At 44.3% G+C, this 25,599-nt stretch overlaps 1 protein-coding gene across 1 annotated transcript in view; it reads left to right on the top strand.

Annotated features, from left to right (window-relative positions):
* The window catches only part of LOC116320241 (protein AF-17), a 31,394-nt gene extending 8,638 nt beyond the window's left edge, over positions 1-22,756 (top strand). Inside the window, exons 5-20 of the mRNA XM_031739800.2 lie at positions 872-975; positions 2,353-2,446; positions 2,750-2,860; positions 5,457-5,546; positions 5,643-5,790; positions 6,328-7,137; positions 7,565-7,761; positions 8,672-8,789; positions 8,963-9,029; positions 9,385-9,533; positions 13,946-14,146; positions 14,379-14,455; positions 14,618-14,988; positions 15,636-15,723; positions 18,035-18,247; positions 19,502-22,756. Of these exons, the coding sequence (XP_031595660.1) occupies positions 872-975; positions 2,353-2,446; positions 2,750-2,860; positions 5,457-5,546; positions 5,643-5,790; positions 6,328-7,137; positions 7,565-7,761; positions 8,672-8,789; positions 8,963-9,029; positions 9,385-9,533; positions 13,946-14,146; positions 14,379-14,455; positions 14,618-14,988; positions 15,636-15,723; positions 18,035-18,247; positions 19,502-19,537 (2,874 nt within the window). The 3' untranslated portion in view covers positions 19,538-22,756. The remainder of the gene's footprint in view (positions 1-871; positions 976-2,352; positions 2,447-2,749; positions 2,861-5,456; positions 5,547-5,642; positions 5,791-6,327; positions 7,138-7,564; positions 7,762-8,671; positions 8,790-8,962; positions 9,030-9,384; positions 9,534-13,945; positions 14,147-14,378; positions 14,456-14,617; positions 14,989-15,635; positions 15,724-18,034; positions 18,248-19,501) is intronic.
* Positions 22,757-25,599: the final 2,843 nt, after the last annotated feature.

The following is a 25,599-nucleotide window of genomic DNA, read 5'->3' as shown; positions in this document are numbered from 1 at the left end:
CTAGACAACGTTACAATGGACACTGAAAACTCGAGAAGCCACTCTTCCTTTTACATGCCCGGTGCAGTTATGTCTCCGGCCTTTCATTGCACAGCAGACATCCTCTGAAGGGAAACAGAGAGCTGAGTAGGACATGGAGAGAGGAGGAAAAAGGGAGAGAAAAAGGTGAAACAGAGAGGGCCGAAGTGAAAAGGTAAAGAGCCTGCTGTTCCTTTGTCCCGCACCTGTTGCTAGGCCTCTTCTACCCCCCACCAGTCGGGCCTGCTCGCTGAGGAAAGCTGAACAAGAAGTACAAAAGCAGCGTGTGTGTTCGTGCATGCGATTGTTTGCTTTCGGGGGCTCGAGTGTGTATGCTTACATGTCTTTTGGAGACGGGCTGATATGAGTCTTTTGTCGCGTCAGCGTATGCTCCGTGGCACCCTGAAGTTCGTTAGAAACCACCTCACTTTGGTGCAAAGAAAAAGATTAACGGGAGGGTGAAAACTCCAAGCGTAGCGTCTGTTTTAAAGCAGATTCAGAGCTGTTTGCAGACCGATCAGTGTCAACTTTCTTACAACATCCCCAAACATCTGGTCAACAGTTTCTCTGTAGAAACTGTGTTCTGTTTGAAAACCTCATCTGTTGTCTTGACAAGCAAAACTTCCTAATCATCTGCACTGCAGCTGCAGCTGGACTCGAGTCGAGGAGTGTTTCATCTCTCCTGCACCGCAATCACAATAGTTCATTTTAATGGCCGTCAGACGGGACGGCTTGCTCTGCTCGTGCGACAGATGGAAAAGCAATCCAGCACCTGTTGTTGATAATAATAATGATGACTGATGTGTTTGAGTGCCTGCATCTCCTGTACTCTCCGTTTGTGCTCTTTCAACAGACTTGTTATATCTGCGAGGACCACGGGAGGGAGAGCAAGGCGGCCTGCGGCGCGTGCATGACCTGCAACAGACAGGGCTGCAGACAAGCGTTCCACGTCACCTGGTCAGTGTTAAACTGTGTGTGTGTGTGCGTGTGTGTGCGCGCCCCTATGTGAAAGTGTGGGGACATCATCATGAATGAACAGTGCGTGAGGACCGAGTGTGATAAGAAGCAGTCCAAGAGCAAAAACGTTTAATAAGGTTTATTTTTAGTTAGCCGACTGTTCCCGTTAACCATGTTTAAACCTAGAAAAGAAACAACCTGAAAAAACTATGAAGAAGTTTAAAAACAAAATCAAGAACCAAGCAAATGGTATCACCTGGTGTCACAGATTGTATGTAAAAGAGATCCTTGATGTCAGCATTGATCGAGCAAAGTCCCGTCTTAACTTTTTGAGGCCAGATGTGAGGAGTACTGGGCTGCTGACCGTGAAAACTCATGGATGTTGAATGGCTTTTACTCCAAAGAGTATACTGCTTTATCTAATTTTATTTTCTAAATACACCATAATTCATAAAAAACAGCACTGTGTTATTTTCAGTACGACCTGAAACTATCAGGTGAGGCCATAAAGTCATCAGTAAAGTCTTTATTGAAGTCACAGATCATGCGATCCAAAGAGTAATCTCTTCATAGACTTTGGACCACTGGACTTTTTTTTGCAGGCTGAAGGGTCGCCCCCTGCTGGCCGTTAGAAAGAATGCAGGTTTAGGGCACTTCTCCTGTGGTGGCACTTTTTTTACACAGCGTATGATTAATACTGTGGGCGGCACTGTCATGGTTGGCACACACCAAGAAGGTCCTGGCCTTTTTGGGCACTCCAGCTTCCTCCCACAGTCCAGACAGATATAGCTTAACTGGTGACGCTAAATTGGCCATAGAAATGACATGAGTGTGAATGGTCGTCCGTCTGCGTTAGCATCCCGTTCTAACTTGGATATCATGAATGGGTGGTGATTACTTTGTGTGCTAATCGAAGCAAGTTAAAGTTGGTCTTGTTTCTGTAAGTATCCTGTGTCATATCCTTTTTTTTGAAAATAAGCCCAAGAATAGAAAAGAAATTCCGTCTCCAATTCCCAAGATTGAATATGTGCTCATATGTTATGTGTATTTGGCTACAGCCTTAGTTTACTCACACAGTTACATGTGATTCTGGGCTACAGTTGGCTTTTCTTCAGTTACAGTCTTTGACCTTTCATGCTGCTCATCTTGCTTTTTGCCTTTGTTTCCTGCTACAACAGAAAGATGATTATTTAAAAGTAAATCCCGAGACACTGACAGGCTCAGATTTTAATGTGACATTCGATCAATCTGGCAACGTTCGGTGACTGAAGCTCTCAGGTGACTCGGCCAGGTGTTGCCGTCTCAGTCCGTGCATGTGTGCTAACTTGGCTCTCGTGTTTCATCTCCTTTCCGACCCTCCGACACCCTGTGCTGCAGTGCTCAGATGGCTGGTCTGCTGTGTGAGGAGGAAGGACCAGAAGCTGATAACGTGAAGTATTGTGGCTACTGCAAGCATCACTACAACAAAATGGTAAAGAACATAATTACATCGTACCCCAGAAAAGCCTGTCTTACTGCACCGCACAGTTAACAGCTAACATGATTGATAAGGGCTTCTGCACCCGGCTGTTTTTTGGTCAGGCACGTTTTCCTCTAACTCAGCTCAAGGCAGCTAAACGACTCTTGGAATACGCCCGACCAAAATAAATAATTCAGGAGATAAACCTCCTGTTAAGTCATTGGAAGTGCTTGTAGAGAACCTTTAAATGTCCAACTTTGAAATTTCAGCAGCTGTTAACTTTTTGTTTGCGCTTCCTTCTTTTGGACTTTACAGCAGAAGAAGTTGCGTTCTAGTGAAAATACAAGTAGCTCCTTCAGCCATTCCAGGGGGCGCTCCAGCTCTCCGTCACAGGAAAAACAGCACCACCACCACAGACAGAGGAAGGTAAGCACAGCTGTGGTCAGATCGGCAGTCTCCAGAGCTGAAAACTACCAAAAGCTGCAGTTATTCTAATGTCCACTTGAGGCTGTTAAAAAAAGTGAATCAGTCAGACATACCTGCTAGCTGTCGGCTAGGCCTCACCTCAGCTAACTAGAGCCGCTCTGCTGGACAGCTTTTGGTCGCAGCAGATGGCTGCCCTTCCCCGAGCTTACGTCACCCAGATGTTCCTTCCTGTTAAAAGGACGTTTTTCCTTCTCAATATTGCCAAGTGCTTGCTCATAGGGGGTCATCTATTGCTGTGGTATTCCCTGTATTACTGTAGGGTCTTTACAATATAAAGTGGCTTTAGGTGACCTGTTGTTGTGATTGTGATTATAAAGAAAATGTAATTTTGGAGCATTTTAATTGAATTATCAGACAAATAATAAGGTTTTAGTGTTTGGAACAGGGAAATTCTAGGGTTTAATAATTTTGTAGCACTAATTAACAGGATGTGTGTGTGTGTGTGTGTGTGTGTGTGTGTGTGTGTGTGTGTGTGTGTGTGTGTGTGTGTGTGTGTGTGTGTGTGTGTGTGTGTTGCATTTGCACAGTTTGTCTCTGCAGCTTGCTAATATTAGTGGATAACTGTGCACTACAAAACCGAAAAGTAAGAGTTAAAAATAGACTTTGTCTATTTGTCGTCAGATTCATAAGACCAGCCAGTCTGATCCAGACCAGTTTGGCACACAGACTCTTTTATTTTGAAACCATTGAATAATGGCAGAAATGGCAAAGAAGAAAAGGATGAATTTTAATGCATTTTCTTCCTGATAAAATCATCAAATAAGCAGAGAGCTAATTTAGATTTTATTGCATGCGCGTGAGCAAGCTGAGCTACACTGTGTAAACACGCCTCACTGTCCTGAAGTCATACACCAGACACACCCTCACAGTTATCCTACACTTTCAGCCTCACAGCTTCCATCTGTTGGCTCCTGGGGAACGTTCAGACATCACTCCCAATTTCCGGGTGTCATCATTTCAGGCAGTGATAAGTTCGACCCCTTGACGTCAAACTCTAATCTGAATACAAATTATGAGCTCAGACAGTCACAGATACCTGGAAGTATTACAGCCTGGCTAAACAAAAGATAACGCATTTACTTTTTCATTAATTGCGCTGTTTTGAGCCCCGTGACAGACGGCGACCTTTCCAGGGCGTACCCTGCCTCTGGTCATAAAGACATAAAACACGTAAAAAGCCATATTATAAAATACATATCATGAAATAACATCATGATCTCTCTGCGCCATTACATCCTCTCAGCCTCAAACACTTGAAATCAAATAGGCCGGCATTCATGTAACACTTCTCTAGTCGTTTTGACCACTTAAAGCTCTCCACACTACACGCCACATTTACCTCCTTCACACACTTTCATGCAGCGCTTTATTCTGTGCACTCAAATAAGCAATTAACCTAACGTGCACTTCCCAGTGGGGCGAGTTAACTCTGTGAAGGTGCGGTGCTCACGTGCACGTGACCCCATCATCGCATGCAAAACTAAGCAGACAGGTGCATCTTCAAAGCCCCTGCAAGCTAACAGACTAGCTAACAGAGAATTCAGCAGACAAGAAAGATGATGCTGACGGCACACGGTTCCAGCTGAGCAGCTCTTTAGCAAGTGTAAAAGGAGACCCGCATGTTTTCTCGCCACCAGACAATTCCGGTCTTCAAAGAATGTCATCCTTTGTTATCGTTTTGATGTTTCGGCAGAGATATGGCTCCACAGTCAGGGAGCGGATGCTTCACACGGTTGTTGAACTGAAAAAGACTTAAAAAAGAAAAGCGTGTTTCTTCAAGCCAAATCTCAAAGCAACTGAGCTGTAAAAGCAAGTTTTGTTGCAGAAGGCTCGGTTTTATGGCAACCTTGGGACGGGTTAAATATATGATCTAGTGTCGCGTAGATGCTAGCGGCAGCTGTCGGATTCAGGCTGTTAAAAGTTGGCTGTGCGGTTGTCTTGTTGCTGTGAACAGAATTTTGCAGGACTACACTTGTTTGCACTTTCTCGGTTGTAGGTTTTAGACCGACACAGTAGCGTGTGTGAGACAGCTGTGTGAAGCATATATTTTCATTCAACGTCTGGCGCTACATGATGCCATTTTCAGTATAACCCACTTTGAAACTGAATCTAACACCCTGCTTTTCCGCCAGTGGCAGATAGAAGAGACTTCCATTGGCGCTGATACCAGTATTTATTATAATTTACCTAGTGGCACCGAGTCATACTGATTGTAGGCTAGCTTGTAATCATTTGTTTTAGCCATTTTTATCATATCAGACTATCTGGGATATTCTGATATAAAAAAATTAATCCGTAGTTTTTGCTGTGACAGAAAGCCAGACGCTTTTATTAATTATAATCTTCATCAAATGCAGTTACAGTGATGCATAAACAGATTTGACTGTGTGCTGTTAGCGTATCCCTGCAGACGTCGTTGTTGAAGCTGGTTGACGATAGTAAATGTGATTCGGTTATATTCCACTCGCTGCGTTTGTGTAAAGACTTGTAGGCTCAAACTTGTGTATTTGTATGTATGTGTTGTTGTTTTTTTCAGAGTCATAAAGACAAGATTCGGCAAAAGGAGCGCCACAAAAAGTCGAGCGACAACCTGAGCTCCGCTGTCACATCTAGCGGCATAGAAAAGGTATCCGAGGACACCACACAGTGATTGAGAGAGCTGCTGAAGCCGCGATGTCTCAGTCAGTGCTTTAATGGTTTTGACCTGTCTGTGTTGGGACAGATTTCCTCAAGTCACCACAGCAGCAAGGACAGCGAGGGAAAGTCCAAGAAGCTGAGCTCGCACGGTCACAGTCATCGGAGCAAGAAGACCGGAAGCACCGGCAAGAGCTGCTCCTCATCGTCCTGCTCCTCCAGTCCATTCAACACAGGTACCACATGAAGGGTCAGCGCTCGATTTCTTCTCGAGTTCAGATGTGATCGATGCTGCCTGCCTCTGTGAGAGGAGAGGCTGCTGCTCCACTTTAAGATGTAACAGGGATGATTGCATCATCTTGGCTGCTGTTGTGTTGTTGAGAAAAACAGAATTTTTATCCACACACGTGCCCCTAAATTCAATTTACGTTCAGCACGGATCCATTTCTGTCTCAACTATGAGAGAAACGCTCGCTCTGTAGAGTCCTGCACCAGTTTGTTTTCTTTCAGTGCCCTCGTACTTTTTTAATTTCAAAATATGTAAGCAAGAAAAAATGCTGTCATTAGTGAAGCTTTCACTTAAGCCAGTTTGCTTCACAGGTAAACTCCTAACTGGGATTGGTGGAAGCACCGTCATTGCCCTGTGCAGACAAGTACATGACCAGTTAGCTCCCCGACATCCTCTCTTACTGGGTTCTGTTGAACCCTGGAGACAGAGTGAGGTCGTGTCGCCGTTTGTGTCTGACTTTTAACTCTTTGTTTTTCTCCTTCAGGTGGTTCCCTGTCGTCTGCTCAGGAGTTCCATCAGTTCTTATCTTCTTCCCGCCTGGAGCGTGAACATGACCGAGGAGGTGACGACCAGAGCGGAGAGGAGCGCAAGGAGCGTCACAGGAGACCGGCAGTCCAGGAGGAGGATGAGGAGGAGGAGGAAGATGAAAAGGAAGAGGAAAAAGATGAGGAGGAGGAAGAGGAGGAGGACTGTAAATACCACAAGCCACCAGCATTGACCCCCGCTGAGGGCCCGCTAGCAGGGTCGCAAGGTCACGACAGGCCAGAGGGCAACTCCAGCCCTTTCGAGAACAAAGTCACCATCTCCACCTTCGGGTCCATCATGCGCATCACGTCGTCGTCGGGGCTCGGCAGCAGCAGCAAGATCCGAAAGATCTCCTCGTCGAGCGACTACAAACCCTCCAAATCTCTCTGCAAGCCGTCCCAGCTCAGCACGCCGCCCATCCTGGAGGAGGCCGACCCGGAGGACAAAGCCACGCTTCCACCGCCGCTGCCTCGAGAGAGGAGGCACCGTGGCAACAAGAAGAGCCGCCACGGCCCGGGGCGCCCGCGGGGGAGCAAGAACCGAGAGAGGAGGGGGGAGGAGGAGCACCACCACCACCATCACCACACAGCACCGCCTCCCCTAGCCTTAACCTCGTCGCTCTACCCGAGCCCGTCCTCCATCCCCCACCCCACCTTCTCCTCGACGCTGCCTCCCACCGCCACCTCTTCCACTTCCTCTTCTTTCTCCTCCTCCTCGTCCTCCACTGGTAGTTTTTCTACAGGCCGCGGCAACTCGCTGCTCAGCTCTGGTGAGTCTGAGCAAGTGGGCGTGTGCGGTAGCCCTCTAGCTTCCTGTGTGTGGTGAAGGAAAAAAACTGAAGCGCTATCTCTTTGCACTTTGGTGCATTTCCATTACACGCAGCAGCTTATCTCTGTATCAGAAGCGCAGCGAAAAACACTCCTGGAATTAAGAATGAACGGAATAAGTCGAAGGTTTCGTGGCACCACTTTTAAAATATTTGTTAAATCTCTTACAGAACGTTTGTGTAATTTGTGCGAAGCAGTGATATTGTCCAACATAGTGTTTTTGTGTGTGCCGCACGTGTCTGTAGTGCATTTCCTGCCCTACTTTCCATTTGATTGGCTCACGTGTTCCTCTTTCTGCAGTCATACGACTTCTAAGATGAAAACGACAAACACCTTATTCCTTTATTTCCTCCCTTTTATGTCTCTCAGGCATCTACTCCAGTCTCAAGGACCCTCTCACACTGGGCGGGGGTGTCTGCAGTACCCCCCTTTCCCTGGGTGGAGGGGTGTGTAGCACCTCCTTGTCCCTGGGAGGGGGCATGTGTAGCACCCCTCTCTCCTCAGGACTCCTTCCATCCCACTCCTCGCTGTCTCTTCCACCAGTCAATGCTGTGTCAAACACACAGGTACGTCACAAAGAGAGGACATGCGCTGTTTGCGTCTGTGTCAGCAAACAACATTTCAACAAAATTAAATGATGTATGAAGTTTCAGGCCTGAGGATTATAGGAAAATTCATAATCATGATTTACAGTAAGCAGCAACGGAGGAGTTAGCCTCTGACTAGGAGGTGTTTTTACTTGTAGCGCTGGTGCCAGCTTGCCTCCACTGCAGCATCTCTGTGGGTGCAGGTCAATGACTCATTACAGTCTACAGTCACTGGGTGCAGCTGGGGTAAAGAGAGGTGGTGCTGCAGAGTCAAAGCTGACACCCGCCACCGAAATCCGACCGCAAGAGCCCCCGAATGATCCTGAGACAAAAGCAGCTGCAGACAGACACCAAAGTCCTTCCACACATCTTCACTTTTACTTCCTTCGTTGTCATCAAAGTCTCTCTTTTAGTTGTCTTGGCTCGAACTGAAGCTCACAGTTCAGGGTGTGTCTGCTTCATAAGAAAAGAAATGGAGTGTTGTACCAAAACTTGATGCAGCACAATCATGCACAGCGGTGCGGATACTTTCACCTCGCGTCCAGAGACATGCGTGTTGGGTTCTAATGTGGCCGTAGGTGTGAATGTGAGCGTGTTTAGTTGACCTGTGCAGGATGGTACCCTGTAGCCTGTGACGGCTGGGTCAAGCTGAAAGAAAGTGAGTGGGTTCGTAAACAATGATGAGTGGACAGATGTGGAAATCATGACGAATCTGGGAGCACGATTCATTCTCGAGTTATTTTTGATAGATGTGTGTTACGTTTCCAGTTGACGGATGTTTTCTTCACAAAAAGATCTGTTTTTGGGTTGTTTTTTTAAAATAAAACCCTTTCTTGATTATCTCCATGCTTTCTTTGTCAGCCAGATGTTGACGTTTGCTGTCTTATAGGTCCATCCAGGTTCCAGCGCCTCCTACAGCCTGACCTCCACTCAGCCTTTCACCAGCTGTCTCTCCACAGCCCTGACACTGCCGCCACTACTGAGCCAAGCCCAGACCTCACTGCCAGGTGAGAGGAAGCACTTCTTGAGAAACTAATGTTGGCTTTAGATAAGCTTCACAAAAAAACCTCCTTCTGGCTCAAATCCTGCTGTTGTTGCACAGCAAACACGGCGCTTTGATGCTGCCTTTCAGTAAATGTGAGCGCACATGAAATTAAAGCGCGTCTGTTCCTTTTCTCAGAGTCTGACCTCGATGACTGTCGCTTCCCATGTCAGGGGAACTCACCGAGAGAGAGTCTTTCCTCGCAGTGAGTCTTTGCTTTTTTGTCTTTATTGTTATTTTTTTGTGTCAAATCCTGAAAACAATACGTCATTTTTACACTTCAGATTTACTGACTGAAATGAGTCAGCAAGTAGAGAGATGCATAAACCACTGGTGACGCATCATTCATCCGTTCAAATCATCACTTGGTTGATTTTTCCCTTTGTCATTTTCATTACCAGCAACAGGAAAATGCCAGCTGGTTAACAATCAAAGCGACTGTGTGGATAAAAACACAAACCACAGCCACAGAGGATGATTGGTAGTTTCCCAGCTTGGCTGCAGAAGCTGTGACGTGTTGCTTCTGACTTCCTGTTGACTTTATCCTCTTCCACGCCCAGGTCTCCGATGAGCTGTCTTCCTCTTCTGTTCGACCAGAGGGACGGGCTGGGCGCCGGAGTCAGAGCCCGTCCTGAGAACGTCCCTCCAGCCAGCTCTCACATTGATCTCCTGCTGGAGAAACACAGCAACGGAGAGATGGGAGTCAACAGTAAGTAAGGCCAGTGGGACTAGATATTGAAAAAAGTGTTTATAAGATGAATGAAATGGAAAATATACTTGATGGACCTGCAGTTACTCACACAGTGCTGGTACTGGGTTGGAGCCCTTTCTGCCTTCAGAACTTGTTTCATAGCAAAGATTCACCAAGGTGCTGCAAACACTCCTCAGAGATTTTGGTCCATATTCACAGGATAACTTCATGCAGTTGCTGCACATCCATGATGAGAATCAGCCTTTCCATCACATCGCAAAGGTTTAATGTCAGACATTGTTTTCACAGACCGGCCTTTAAGGTGTCGCGGATAAATACAACAAAATAAAATGATACGACCGAGACAAAAACTGTGGTATTTTCTAAATATAATAATAAACGCAAATTCACTGTGTAACTGTGTAACTTTATTAGCAGCGTCCTCCTGAAATGCGCCAACAACATTAAGAGTAACATCCTCCTCTCTCCTCCTCTGGTCGCTATGGTAACGTGTAAATATTTCTTTCAAAATAAGACACAACTACAACACGGGAAAAGACCCAGGGAAACCGAGTTAACGATAAAAACCCTGAAAACCATAAATTTCACACCCAAGCCTCAAGTCTCGCGGCCCGGTACCAAACGACTCACCGACCAGTACCGGCCCGTGGTGCGGGGGTTGGGGACCGCTGCTTTAAGCTGCTGTGCTCATAAAAGGATAGTTATGGTCAGGAACAAGACTCCGGTATAGGCTGTGGTGTTTAAACAGTTCTCAGTTACTGAACCATGGATAGATCCATGTTTTCATGTTGTTCACACCAAAGTCTGAGCCTACCGTCTGAATTTCACAGCAAATATCGAGACTCATCAGAGCAGGAATCGTTTTTCTAATTCTCCAAGGTGAAGAAGAGCAACCGAGGTGCTCTTCTGCATACCTTGGTTGTATCAAGGAGTTATTTCAGTTACTGTTGCCTTCCTGTCAACTCAAAGCGGTCTGGTCGTTCTCCTCTGACCTCTTGTGTAAACAAAGCATTTTCTCTTAGGAAGCTGCTGGATAGATATTTTCCTTTTCTTCGTCATTCTTTGTGAACCCTGGAGATGCTTACGAGGGAAAATCCCAGCAGATCAGCAGTCTGAAATACTCAGACCAGCCTGCCTGGTATCAAAAAAGTCACCTTAATCACATTTCTTCCCCACACTGCTGCTCAGTTTGAATCTCAGCTGGTCGCCTTGACCTTAATGCACTGAGTTGCTGAACTGGTGTACCTAATAAAGTGGCCAGCGAGTGTATTCTGTGCATAAAGGATGGACATAAACAGAGTGATATGCACAAGTTGCCTCATAAACTGCACAAGTGCATAAAATATTAGAACTTTACTCAGCAGGCTGGAGCGCAGACTCGTGAGGCGGAGAAATTAGACGAGTACAAAAATCATTTTTCATTAACTGAAAGGAAAGAAGCCAATAAAAATGAGTAAATATCCAAAGTAAATAAAAATTAAAATCCAAGATGGTAATTACTGTGCTTCTTTGAGTGGTCTGTTAACAGTGGAGTTTGGCGTGCTGTACAGTTAGCTGCACAGCAAATCGTGTTATTTGTAAGAATCAGTTATTGGCCAGTCAGAGTAGCCACGCCCCCAACTTTATCAATAAAAAAAATCAAACCAGGTGATTTAAGAAAATGTTTCTTCCAGTATAAAGCTGTTATGGAGCACCAAGCCTACAGACCATTTCTTGCAGCAAGCTGTAAACTGGACATTTTAACACAGGAGCCTCAAGTGGCCATCAGAGGAACTGCAGGGTTGTTTTAGTACTACTCCTTTGCTCAGTGCTAAGATCTCTTTGAGCCTCTCAGAATCTTTCAAAAACAAATCTGAGAAAGAGAAAGGACTCTTTGGTTGAACTTTTCACTTCATTTTAAGCCAGAAGTGTTGCGAACCTTACACGTACACGCTGCCGGCCTCTGTGTGCCTCGTGCTGTCGTCAGATGATGAATGTACCTGTGTGAGGACAAAAAAAGCTCAGCGAGAGATCAGATGTGCTCTCGGTTCTGAAAGCTGCTCCAGCAGCTGCTTTGTTTCTTTCTGCCGTTGTATTTCTGCTCGTCTCTCCGCTGAACCAGATTGCTCGCCGCCTTTTGCTCTGACTCACTTTTTCTCCAGGGACATCATCAGCTGACACTTGCTTTCAAATCTATTATTTGCTCATTTTTTCTTCCTACACCCAGCACTGTCAGTGCTTTTGGCTCACGCTTGCATGCAAACTGCTTTTTATTTCCATGGTTGCTGCTCTTCTTCTCTTTTTTTGTTCCCCCTCAGGTCTCATCGCGCTTAGCTAGGTGTATTTCTCTAAAAGGAAATACCCCCACCGTCCTCACCTTAATTATATTTATCTGCATGAGAAAGCGTAATGTTTATTTTGCTGATTTTTCTCAAGCTGCAGCTTGTGTACGTTTCTTTTTTTGAGCCTAACTAGTAACTTGTGACATACTCTCAAAATAAACACACTCATTTCTACTTAAACAGCAAAGTGTTGTATAAAAATAAGTGACTTAATTTGAGTGCACAAGGCTGAAAATGTGGCATGTTTCAGGACCCAGCCTTTGTTTTGTGACCTCTAATATTTTCCAGCATAACTCTGCCCGACTTCAACCCAAGCGGGGGCCCGAACTTCCAGAATAATTGGAAACACCTGTGAGACGGTGCAGGACTTTAAAAAAAAGCACAGCGCAGGTTGCTGGGTCCACTCTTGTCAAACATATCTCTGATCGTTTAGCCGTGACTAGTTTATTCCAGTACGTCCAGTAAATCAGCTTGTTGATATTTAACTACACAAAAACAGAAGGTTTGCTTTGGATCGATGTGCAAGTTTGGCAGATTAGCTGTTCACAATACATTAAACCTGTACGCCCTTCAGCTGCTCTGTGCCCCTGATTGTATTGAACCAGCTCTTCCAGCAAAGCGAGTTTAATCTGATCAAGCACTTGCTGACAGAAACAGTCTCTGGGTGGGCGGCCATCTGCCCCGACCGGCTGGGGCGAGAGGAGAGCAGAGAGGCAGGAAACATTCAATGCTAGTACTTATTTTTTGTTTGAGCACCACCAGCTGGTTGTTATAGTAAATACAATAATTATGATAATAATACCGAGAGCAGTTCCAGGCTGTACGCCTCCTCCAGTGTTGATCTGTGTTTGTGATGTGAAAGGTCCACTTTTGCAAACAACACTGATATTCCTGGATCCCTTTCATGCCGATCCACCCATCACCCGCTAAAAATCATAAAACAACCAACCTGAGCCAATCCCTAAAACTTCTCAGGCAGTAATAGTAATAATACTGACAGTAATGATGACAGCTGGAGTTCCTAACCCAGAAATACCTACAAAATGGGGTCAGGAAGCGAGAGAACACAAAACCCACTGACATGCAATAGCGAGCGAAAGAGAGAAGTGGGAGTCCCAGTGCATCATGGGAAGTCTTCCAGCAGCCTGAGCCTAAAATAGCACGACTGAGGGATGGTTCAGGTTCACTGGATGCAGCTCTAACTATCAAAACTAAAAGTTAGAAGTTGAGAGGGAGTCTGTCACTGGACCTCAAACTGGGAGCTGGTTCCTCAGGAGAGGGGCCTGGAAGCTGAAGGCTCGGCCTCAGGCTGGACTGTTGAAAACGAGCGATGCCTGATTTAGACTCACGTGGGGAACCTTTGTAGCGCCTACAATGTGACCTACGTAAGTGTGTGCTGCATTATGCGTTAGTTGCCATGTTGTAAATAAAAGAAATAAAACGCTGAGACTTTTTTTTGCGTCCTTGGTCCCCGCTCTTTGTTGTGGTCAGTTTTATCTTTTTTTTCACATCCGACCTGATAATTTCTGCCATCTCTCCGGGAATCTGTTCAATCTGAACATTTGTGAGTCATATATTGATGCTATACTGAGGCGATACTGAACTCTGGTAGTGAAATGCGCTGCTGGGGTGTTGTGGTATTGTGGTGCTGTTTCCCACGTGGTGCTGCTACATTATAGCTGAATAGAAAAAAGAGTGCGATCACCCGCTGGAGCCCCAGATGGCAGAGAGAGAAATCTTCCACAGAGTGAGAGAATCAGTGGAGGTGATCACAGAGGCCAAGGAGGGTCTGATATGTTTCAGCTGCCTCTCCAGAAACTCTCAGTTTAAAACGTGACCTTCCAACAGTCTGTTGTGGGCAGTCATCCCTCTTTTACTTTGCAGATCTGCTGTTAGCAGGAAGACCATTGTAACCAAATTCTGCACTGAGCTCGCAGAGGCTGCAGAGCAGAACGCAGACTAGCATCACCAGCTCCATTATTTAATGATTAATTTAAAATAGTGTGTGCCTGCTGCCTGCAGTCATCCCACCTTGAAGATGGTGGGAAACACTGGACTGAAATGTGGTGTGTCCTCTTGTCCCCCCAGTTATGGAGATGCTCCAGTCGCTGCACTCCCTGCAGCAGGAGAACCAGCGGCTCCAGGACCAGATCCTCAGCCTGACGGCCAAGAAGGAGCGACTGCAGCTGCTCAACACGGAGCTGGCCGTGCCTTTCCCTCCACAGGTTCACTCCACCCAGGGCTCCATGCACACGTCCGCCCAGATCAACTTCCTGTCATCCACCCAAGGTAAGCTCCTCTGTCCACTTTCATAAGCGAACTTCAGGGCACATAAATCCCATCGCCTTCTTTTATTTTTTTTAAGCTGCATTCCTTCATCCTCCCTTTGCAGCCCCACCCGCTCACACGGATGATTTGTTGATGTTAATTAACCAATGGAACAGTTTTGATAGTACAGAAAATGGTGTTCAGTGCAAACCTGGTAGTTTTCACCCTGTGATTGTGGCTCTCATTTCCTTAGACCCCCTGAGCACCAATAAGAGTCCCCTGTCCAAAAGCTGCTTCCTGAATGACACCTCCTTTGTTACCTCGTCTGAGGTGAGAAACTTTAGCTCCTTTCATGTCTCGAAATCACCGTGCAATCCCGTCAGGCACCATTAGCAAGTATATTTGTCTTTTTTAAGCCTCTTTGTAGATTTTCTCCATTTTACGGTAAACTCGGTTAAAAGCTGCTCGCTTGCTCTCTTGTGTTTGTTCCAGGAGCTCCACTCCGGTAGTCCGTCCCGAAGCAGCTCGTCTCTCTCCTTCCAGAGCACCCCCCCTCCTCAGCAGAGCCCCGCCTCCTTCGGGCAGCCGCTGCTGAACGGCTTGAACCGAGGGTTAAACGACGGTTTGGGGGCGATCACTCAGGCCGGCGGCTCCGCACTGCCCATGGTGGGCGGACTCATGGCGTCTCTCGCGGGGAGTCCTCAGCTGGCCGTGAACGGCGTGCTCGGCAGTCTGAACGGAGTGATCCAGTCGCCTGTGCAGAACGCTCCTCAGCCCGCCCTCCCGGCTCTGCGACCCCAACCTCCACCCCTCAACCCCCTGGCGCTGGCTCAAGGCTTTCAGCTTCCCAAGAGTGCAAGTCCGTACGTACCAAATCTGTCTGTAAAAACCACAGAAGAAGAAAACAAGAGCCTCTAAATGAATTAACTAACTTTGGTTGTGGTTTCAGATTTTTTTAAGATTCAGTGATTCCTTTTTCTTTTCTTTTTCTGTCCATCTGAGAGAGAAACACCAACCTTGCTCACTTCTGAAGCAGAATATTTTTAAATTTTAGTTTGGTGTTTCTGCCACCAGCTGGCCACATTTCTGTTGTTGATGTCTACGAACTGCTTCCCCATAGTAGGACGTAGTGCAGTGTCATGGACTGCAGCTGTCGGTGGTTCTTCTCCTGCTCTGAGGAGCTGTGGTGAGATGGAGGACCCCGAGGTTTGCAGCAGGTGGAGAGGAGCAGGTTCATGTGCCACCACAGCGAGCCTGACAAGGCTGCAGCAGAACCACCGCCAGCTGGAGTTCATTGGCAGGAAGAAAGACCCACTGTATTTGTTTAGCCTGTTATTTATGATCACGTCTTTGCTGGGTCGGAGATTATAAACACTGTTTATTAATAAATTAGCGAGAGCATGTGTGCCTGACCCTGCCCACTGACCCCAAAATCTAAATCTGTGGGAAACATTTAAACTCGGTGGTGCTCTCTGACAGGTGTGCGTCCACATGTCAACGTCTGTTTCAGGTCGTCCTTCCTGTCAGAGCAGCAGAAGCAGCTTCTTCTCGAGCAGCAGCAGCTGCAGCAGTTCCTCACCTCACAGAACTTCACACCTGTAAGGACACTCACCTCATCGCTCTGTCTTTCTCTATGATTTCTACAGTTTCTCACAGCTTCTCTGAGATTTTTCTCTATCCAAATGTTTCTGATTTGCGGTGTGATGATGTCATTAAACAGATAAACAAACGTATCAGCTAAAACTTGTTTAGCGAGGCGCGTGGCACAGACACGCTTACCTGGTAATTAATATAAAGACATATAAAGAAATGTAAAAGTAGAGCTAGAATTAGTCTCATGAAAATTGAACCACAGATTTCTTGGATGGTCTGTTTGTACATATAACCGCATAGCACGCCATATTATTTGTCTGATTATTGCCGCTTCGTCCATTTGCATCAATTTGTTAGTCAAAGCAGGCATTCCCCTAAAGATGCAAACTTTATGCTTAAATAAACCCTTCCCTGCATAGTTTTTTCATGCTGTAAGGTCGGTCATATTTACTTGGGAATGTAAGCTGAAATCCAGTGGCCATTAGAGGAATTGCAGTTTTTCCGTATTGCATCATTTTTCAGCCCTGGTGTTTGCTGCTTGGTTCGACTCATTAATAAACACTTTCATTAGCTCACTGAACCACCACAGCGATAAAATCTGTGCTACAAAAGCTTTTAACTGAGGGCCTAAATTGATTTAGGATAAGAAAAGGATGTTTATGGAACAGAATATTTTCTCGCTCATGCAAGCAGCTCTCTGATGTTTTGTCGTGACGGGAACACCGAGCAAATCAGGGCTATTTGAATAACATCAGGGGCAATCTCACGCATTATTTTTAGACTAATTCAGAAATCAGACTCGCCTCCTGTTCAGTAAAAACTAACTTTTTACACAGAATTTATTACTGTCTGTAACTCAGGAATTTGCTAACACACTTTGAAGTTGGGAGATTAATTCTGTGATATTAACCATTAGCAAGATTTCATATAGAGATAATAACTGATTCAATTATATTAGTTAAGACAGAAATTGTACCAACAATGTTTTGTGTAGAAGTGAACCAGCAGAAGTGAACCAGCCGCCCTTATTTGACATGCAAAGTGAGGAAAGCTTGGTGGGGTGCAAACCAGTCAGGCACTGTAAATATAGGAACCAGTGGGTTTCCTGTTTGACTGTAAACTATAAGTACTTTGATATAGTAGACTAAAGACACCGGGGAACTGGATACTTTCACTTTTGGCCTGTTAGTGAAACAGAACGACTGAAGGAAAATAACTTTAACATTTGTTTATGTCCAATTTTTTAAAAATAAAATAAAACATGTGCAGTTTGAAAAAAATAAACTTGCTTGTGAGAGTTCCCACAAGAAGTAGGGTCAATGTGAACTGCTCCAGGTTTTCCTGAGATAAGGTGTGTTATCAGTTATCAGTCTGTTACTAACGCCAATCCAGTAACCGCAGAGCGAGGCAGTGCACTCCCCTCTGTAGCTCTTAAACTCACTGTTTGTCCTCCGTTTTCTGGCAGGAACCCTGTAAAAACATTCACTGTCACTCCTGTCCCCGGGTGCTCGCCACTGCTCTTAAGTTAGCTTAAACTACTTGACCCTGAATTCCACAAGCACAGGTGCATCCTCGTCCAGCTCTGACACAGACACCTGAGCTTGACTCTTCCAGACGTGCCTCAGCATTTCACTTCATCCCAGAAGTGGCGGGGTGCTCTGTTCTGCTAAAAAAAAAGCCAAAAAAAAGCTTTGGGCCGAGTTTTGATTGAAGCTGCTTTAAAGAACCCAGAGCAGATGAGGGTGCCAGGAAATCTGACAGAGGAGTGCTGCTCAGTTATGGCAGCGTTATTGTTCAGACTATGATTGTTTTATACAAATATCCCCAAACTTAAACAGAAACTGGCATTTCCTTTAAATCCTTGAATGCAGTTCAAACAAAAAACACTTGTGAGGCTCTCCTCTACAAAGCCTAAAAGCATGTAACTCAAGGGTGATGAAGGCCAGATGGCTCAAACAGGAAAGGGAGTAACAGCGGAGGTCATTGAGGAAAGGAAGATGCAAAACCCCATCAAAGATCACAAACAAGCAGTGGCTCCAGGGGACAGTTTTCATTGTTTTTAACAGTCAGTTTGAACATAGAGACGCTCTTTGTCCACGCTGTCATTCCCAGCAGGAGCTACAAATACACACGCGAGCAAGATTAGCCCACACAGCCAGTTGTTTCACACTACGTCCAACACTGCCCCCTGGTGACGGTCTGCCGCTTCTGCTCGGCGTTTACAGACTCCCAGCACTATCAGCCCCCACACAAACCCCCATCAGCGCCTTTTCTCTGCTCGTCTCTTAAAGCCGCTCTCCACCCATCCTCCTCCAGGAGCAGCAGGCCTTGGTGTGCCAGATGTTGCAGCAGCAGCGACAGCGGGAGCTGCAGCGCCTCACGCTGACAGGAGCTCTCACCTCCACCCCCAACTCACCCATGATTGCCCAGTCACCCAACCTGCTGTCCTCAGCTACAGCCTCCCCCCTGCAGGGAGGCCAAGGAGGCGGACTCTTCGGGCTGCAGGAGAACACGCTTCACAAACCCGGAGTGAGTAATACTCGTGATTGTCCTCCTGAAAAACTCTGGAAGCTGGAAAACTCAACAGTCCACTTCCAAGAGTTTTTATCAATCATTGACAAGAGAGTAGATAAAAGTTAATGACATGAAGTGCCATATAAACACATGGGCAGTGAAAGCAGGGGAGAAGAGGAGAAACACTCAGTGCATCGTGGGAAAGTCCTCCAGCAGCCTGAGCATATTGTAGCATATCTAAGGGAAGGTTCAGGTTCACGTGATCCAGCTCTAACTATCTGCTTTATCAAAAAGGTTCAAGCCTGATCTTAAAAGTAGACAGGGTGTCTGTATCCTGAATCCAAACTGGGAGCTGTGTCTGTGTAGGTTCATCCAGGTCATGATAATTTGTGGAGCATGGAAAGACAAGCGACTCTTCTGGTTCCACAGAAGAGTGCCTGAAAGCTGAAGGCTCTGCCTCAGATCCTACTTTTAGAAAGAGCCACACGTCAGCAGCAGTCTGAGAGCAAAGTGCTCTGTTGGGGTGATACGATACCACGAGGTCTTTAAGATAAGACGGAGCTTGGTTGTTGATTGTTGTTTAGATCCAGCTCTGGAGCCAATGAAGAGAAGCTGAAATCTAAACTTTTCCACCCACCTCGGTAACACATCCCACAAGTCCTTAAAATCCGTGTGAATATTTTATGTCTTTACAAAAATTTGTCCTATTCCTACCCTACGTTCACACTGACAGATTTTCTGCATTTATATCAAAGCTCGATTTTTCATATGTGAATAAAAAGATCTGACCAATCAAAGCACTGCATTTGGCAGCTAAGTGCACTCGTAGCTCAAAATGTGCACTGGTGCTGTATATACTTTACTACGTGTGGTTAAATAATACCGTTTAAAACACAGCTCCATGCTGCTCCGGTCAGTCGGCTCTCTGAAATCATTTCTCTGCCTCCTCAGACGTGATCCCAACTCTGCCAACGAGAGCTCGAACTGACCCGCTGACATCATGAAATGCGTATAAAAGCGGCCGTGATACGGATTCAGCTCCCAGATCAAACCACGAAACCTAATACAGACTACATATTTCCTTCAAAAACATTCGGTGTGTGAAGGCGCTTACACGACAAGCTCGCATCTGAAAAACTCTGAATTTCATGTAGCAACACGCTCAGGGTGTAGTGGCCTCACATTTGTTTCGCTGGTATCTGGACATCCTGTTATACTTCAAACGAAGGTGAAGATGTGCTGGACACCCTCTGCTCTCTGTGTTTTCAGGCTACTGGAGAGAAAGGTGGAGACAAGAATGGCTGATGTTTCTCCGCAAGACGCAAGCAGCTCAGATGAAAACATCAGGCATGACGTGCCGCCTTGAAGAGGTCAAATTTCCAGGACTTTCTCCTTCTCTGTCGTCTTTATCTTAAGCTCTCTTTTATGAATGTACAACAGGATGGACTTTAATGTCAAGGTGAAGTTTTTCGTGTTTTGAAATTCTTGATATCAGAGGTTCTTCTCATAGGGGTTTTTTTGTGTGTAGGCAGCTTTCAGAGAGCATGAATACAGTGGTCTCTTCTTAAATTGCACTAATTTGTTAGCTAGACCAATGGGGCTGCTGATGAAGGCAGAGTTCATGAACCGAAGGTCGGAGTCTCTCTTCTCTGACCTCCCAAGCACTGACTGTTCATGAATTCCCTCCAGAGTTTCCATTCAGTCAGTCAGCGAGGAAAAAAAGCAAGAAAAAAAAAAGCGGACTTCTGCCACTTCCTGCAACCTCAACTGTCTTCCTCGATATTGTGTCTTCCCTTTGTGTTCACCCCACTCAATTTCATCCAGATCTATATGTGAAGCCTCTCACAGGCACTTATTATGTAAAGGATAAACATACAATCATTTTTGATGTGTGGTTAGTGGCATTTCGACATTAAGCTAGTTATTACCTCAGACTTTGTATTTTCATTGTTGACTTTTGTGCAGACTCATTACCACAATAGCCTTCACTGGATATAAATGCCCACCAAAAAGATATCTTGGTGTTTGCTCTAAGGTATTAACTCATGTAAATGTAAAAATGACACAGCACCTGCGTGTCCAGAAAGCCGCCATTGTCTGCGAGCGAGCGCCGGGTTTTGTTCCAAACCACCACCAGAGTTTCTCAAGACTTTTATATCCTTCTAGTTGCTGTCGAGATTAAGCGGACGAAACCAAACATTTGGAAATTGTAAGTAAGAAATTAATAGTTTTTTCCTAAACAAGTGTGCACTTTGCATGTTAGTAGCTAAGAGAGCAAATTAGCCATCAACACAGTACCTTCTAAAGGATGCTCGGTACTTCATAGGTCGCTAGGGACTAACAGGTTTTTGATTTTTCTGAGTATTTTGCACTCCTGTCCTGAAGTGTCAGTCTTTTACTGTCATACATAGATATTCCTTTCATGTCCACCAACTAGCTGTTCTTTTAGCAATACTGGATAGATAATGCCTTAATGATGTTAGATTTACAGAGGAAACCACAAGCCCAAAGGCTCACTCTCTTCTTGTCTTTCTTTGATAACGTGTTTTTTTTATTGCGGGTACACGGAGGGTCATGTTGTCCAACGAAAGCACTCTTCCTAAGCCCATTTATATACTTTTGATAGCTGACTGATAATTTCAACAGTGGAAAAACGTGTGAAGCGTATAGTGGTGACTAAAGTGTCAAAGCATTTTCTATTGTAAGTTTTGTGTTGGAATGTTTTTGAGTTGTTTGTGCTTCAGAGACCTGAGAAAAAGGACTTGTAGAGAATCTGCACAGCAGTTTGAACCGCTCGTAATTATAGTGCTGCAGAAACAGAATCGATATAGGAAACAGGGAGGCTGTGGGCAACCGGGGGCAGCTGTGGCATTTTCTGTTTTTTACATTTTCTTTCACAACTCATAAAATACTTGCATCAAAAACATGACATATGTTGCAGTTTCAGTTTAAAAAACTGCACCAGTTTATCGTCTGTGGTGTAGACAAGCAGAAACAAGACGTTTGATCTGTTGAGAACACTTTTAAAACTTCATTCCGGATAAACCCCCAAGGATTACCGTGTGGGGAGGTGGTTGCTCTAAACAAGTTAGAGCCTCTGAAATTTTGACACCGGGCTCATCTTCTAGCTTTCATTCCTTCTGTGTCAAAATGATTTTCTAATGTAGCATGACTGAACGATCTGTGTCAGCCACACAAGTGTAAACGGGAAGAAACACAAGTATACGTAGAGACCAGGCGAGCTCCAAATAATCATCAAAGAGGACTCTGACCTGCAGTTACTTCCTCCGGATGTAAATTTAAAAAAATACTGAGGAGGTTCGTGGCAAGGATTTTAAAAAGCTTAGGATTAAAGTTGTTTGAGCAGATGTGTCTAAACTGTTACCTAGAATATGTACCGATGTTGTTTCCCCTTTCTTCGCAGCATTAAAATAGACAAAAGGCAACAATTTGAACACAAGCTCGTTAATCCTGCCGGCATGTCGTCGTCCTAGCTTTCTGATTGGATACATTAGTATTGGGTGTTACAGGTGTCCCTGGTCTCCCCTTATAAGCTTTTCCTTCCATTCCACTTTATGAAGTGACACCTCTGCTTAGCTCAGTTTTACTAACAAAGGCTCGTCACCATTTCACCTTTTCCGCCCTCAAACGAAGGGATTATTTAATTTCCTCCTTCCTTCATTTGTCACTCTGTTTGGAGTCTTGAACATGAACTCCCATACATGTGATATCTATTTTTATTTTATTTTATGTTGTTAGCAGCTCATGTAGACATCAGAAGCTTCACGCAGCTCAATGGCTGGTGATAAATACTGTAGCAATGACAGAAGGAGAATGTTGACAAATACATGAGCCAACGTGACTCCTGCTGGGAGGTCTGCAATTTACCAAGTATGACCAGCGCGACCACACGATCGCCTGCAGAGCGGCGCGAGTGATTTCTGAAACAGTTTCTTTCTCATGTTGCACTGGGGCGCTTTGGCCCAATTGTAAAAATTTTTTTTTTTATGTTTTTTTTGTTTGTTTGTTTGTTTGATTTTTTTGAGATCCGAGTTGTATACTTTAATATGTTTGTGTAAAAACACATTCATTCTTTTAAGCTTTGAAGTTTGGGTAAAGATAATTCATGTTATGAATGTCGTACTGTGTATCTTTTATGTATTGCAACATTTAAGCACCTGGCTCCGAGTGAGGTCTGATGGACGGCGAAGTTAACTATCGGGATATGAATTGCATGAAATGCAGTGACGTCTCTCAAATGTATCGCTAAATACCAAGTAATAGCTATGCATAATTTTAAATGCATTGTTCCCTGAAGAGAAAAAAAAAGGAAATGAAATGAGCACTGAATTTAAAAAGGACAAGCACGTTGTCATTGTACAGTGTATTTGTTTGAGAGAATCGATTGAAGCAAATTTGACGATATTCAGATTAAAATCCCTGTAAAGTATTTTGATATTTTTGTGTGTAAAATTAAAAGGACAGATTAAGACAACTTTTTTGTCAATAAATGTATTTTACTGAGTTCTTTGACATTTTCTCTTGGATGTCGAGTGATATAACTGTGGGTGTATTTTACTCACCATAAAGGAGTCGACTTCAGGTAAAGTGAACACATTGACTTTACACCACTATGAGAAATACAGAAAGTTAAGAAAAATGTTTTCTATGTTACATGCTGTAAAGTTTCTGAAAAAGTTGCCTTTTTTGGAGGTTTATTAGAAATAAACTGATTTATTCATGTTAAAATGGTAAGACAATTAAAAATGACTTTCAAGATGTGCTTTAAAGGAGGTTAGAGTTTCTGCGAGCCTTATGTCTTCAGCCAGTTCAACGAGTCCTGATGGAAAAAAATTAGACTTAGCTTGCAGTCAAAAGGGGCCTGCGTGAGGATCTAAAGATGTGGGTTTGACTCTTAAGGGGTCAGCATTTTTGGTATGAAGGTTGGGGTTACACCCAGTTGGGCTTTAAAAGTAATACGAGTAGTAAAATGAGGGCCCGGGTTTATGTGATGTCATCTGTTGAACCAGTAAGACTCCAAGCTGCTGCTTTCTGAACCAGTCGTGACGTCCAGCATCACTGAGACTACCGGACCTGACGGGAAGGTTTATGTTTTATCGTCGGCGTCGTGAAAGGACATGCTGTGAGTCTGTAAAGTTTTACCAGAAGGAAGCAAACAGAAAATAAAGAGGGATCTGAAATCGAACCTTGCGGTACACCGACGTTTCATCAGCACCACCTGATTTTAGGCTCCAATTTAATGACGTTTACGTTGTTCAAAAGCATTGAATTATTTTTTTTTCGCCTCAGGCAAAGTTTGGAAAGTAAGTGTGGATGATCTCTGCATGGCTTTTAAAACTTTTTTTTATTTTATTTTACAATTTATTACTCTTTTAGTCTAAAAATGTGTCCCCTTTCATTGGGTCTATATGAAGATTCATCCTTTATTAATATAATAATATGTATCATATTTCTGGGGAGAACATGCACATACACACCAACATAAGCATTGGACCATCATTATGCTAAGGATTAAGAAAGCATCAAACCAATTACATAAAGATAGAGACATTATTTCATTTTGGTTAGATATACTGAATAACCTTTTTTATATCTGTTTAATAAGGCAAGCTTTAGACTTCATAAAGGGTCATGTAGCATAATGGTTTGTGAACGTTAATAAAATATTTACTAATACTGACTTTCTTGCTTTAAGTTGAGGAAAGCCCATCAGGATGTGGGGGGGTCACTAAACATGACTGATCCAAGTCTGTGTTAGCTTACTACTTGCTTGCTTACTATTTCTATTTTTTTTTCTGCCCGTAGATAAACGAAAATATAATTTATGGTTATATTTTCGAAATCTCCAGATTAAAAACATGTTTTTAATGAAAATTATTTAAGTGCAGAAAAAATCCCTGAAATGTATAGATTTTAAAAGAACAAAGAAACAAAAAACAAATTTACTCTCATTAATGTCGAATCTTGTTTTCCCTTGGAAATAAAAAGAATAGGTTTGCTTTTGATGTCATCTTCACATATATGATTTTTTCACTAATTTAATTAATGTGTGTTCTTTAAAAAAAAAATGCGCTAGTGGACTTCCATGCATTCAGGGTTGATATCTCAGTAACGAAGCAGTCAGTCATTCATTAACGCAGAGGTTCCCAAAGTGTGGGGCCCGCCCCCTAGGGGGGGCGCGGCATGAAAAGGGGGGGAAAAAACCCAACGCTTGGACACTGTGGACAGGTTTTTGACGGGGCTCCCACACAAACGCAAAGCAGGAGATGAAGCATCGCCAAATATGTTTCCAAACCAACTTCCTTCCAAGCCAAAGACTAGAAAATATGGTGAAGCATATCTTCCCTTTGGTTTCACCTGCACAAGTGCCAAGGTAGGTCTCCCCTGCAAAATTAGTTTCCCTGCGTAGGGAGCAAGCACTGGGCTCTCCAAATCACGGACAAACAGGATCCCACATTCTTGATTTTTAGTTCACAAACACTTCTTGTAATAACTAACTTTTCCTGACATTTTGGACATGTTAGCTCTTTATGCAGTAAAGTTACAGCGGGATACAAATAATATCAGGCTGATCCTGCCGTAATTTGTTCCCCCGGTTCAAATCACGGACAAACAGTATCCCACAGCTGTTTTTGTTTTATTTTGCACAGAGAGGCATTTTTTGAAAAAATGTATTGACAGCAATGTTGAATATTATTACACAGGAAAAAAAACAACTACATGTAAAATAATTACACCGTGACGCCTCTGCCTTTCTAAATGGAGGGACAGTAACTGCGTGTGTGTCTATGTAAGCGTGTAAAACCTGAAGATAGTCAGATTAACAGTATTTTGTCTCTATCTGCCATTCTGCAATCCAGCTCATGTAAACAATAACGTGGCGCACAGCGTGACGTGAAAAGAGGCACCTTTGACGTTGCGTGACGAACTCTGTAATCCTCGTCCACACAAACTTAAAAAAGGAGTTTTAAATAATCTCCGTTTTCGGTGAATCGCAACGCCGTTTACATGTTGACGAAAAGCCCAAAGGCATAGAAACAGCTGAGTTTTCAAAAATACCCGTGTAGGTGTGGACGCAGCGTAAAAGAGTTAGTAGTGTATTTTATTACTACCTGTAATTTATTGCCGTTTACTTGTATTTGCTTAATTGTTTACTAAATGTTTGAGGTGTGAAATAAACCGCAATGGAGTTTGTAAACAAAATATGGGTGTGTGTGTTTGGAGGATGTGTTTGTGCGGGGGGAGGGGGGCGCGAACATTTTTCTTGTGAAAAAGGGAGGCCTGGCAAAAAAAAAGTTGGGAACCACTGCATTAACGCATTAACGGCTGGTGTGTACATTATTATT

The sequence above is a fragment of the Oreochromis aureus genome, linkage group 6 (assembly GCF_013358895.1).
Source record: "Oreochromis aureus strain Israel breed Guangdong linkage group 6, ZZ_aureus, whole genome shotgun sequence".
In the NCBI taxonomy this organism is placed as follows: Eukaryota; Metazoa; Chordata; class Actinopteri; order Cichliformes; family Cichlidae; genus Oreochromis; species Oreochromis aureus.
Note: the sequence above shows the minus strand (reverse complement) of the source record. Positions and strands in the feature narration are given on the sequence as shown.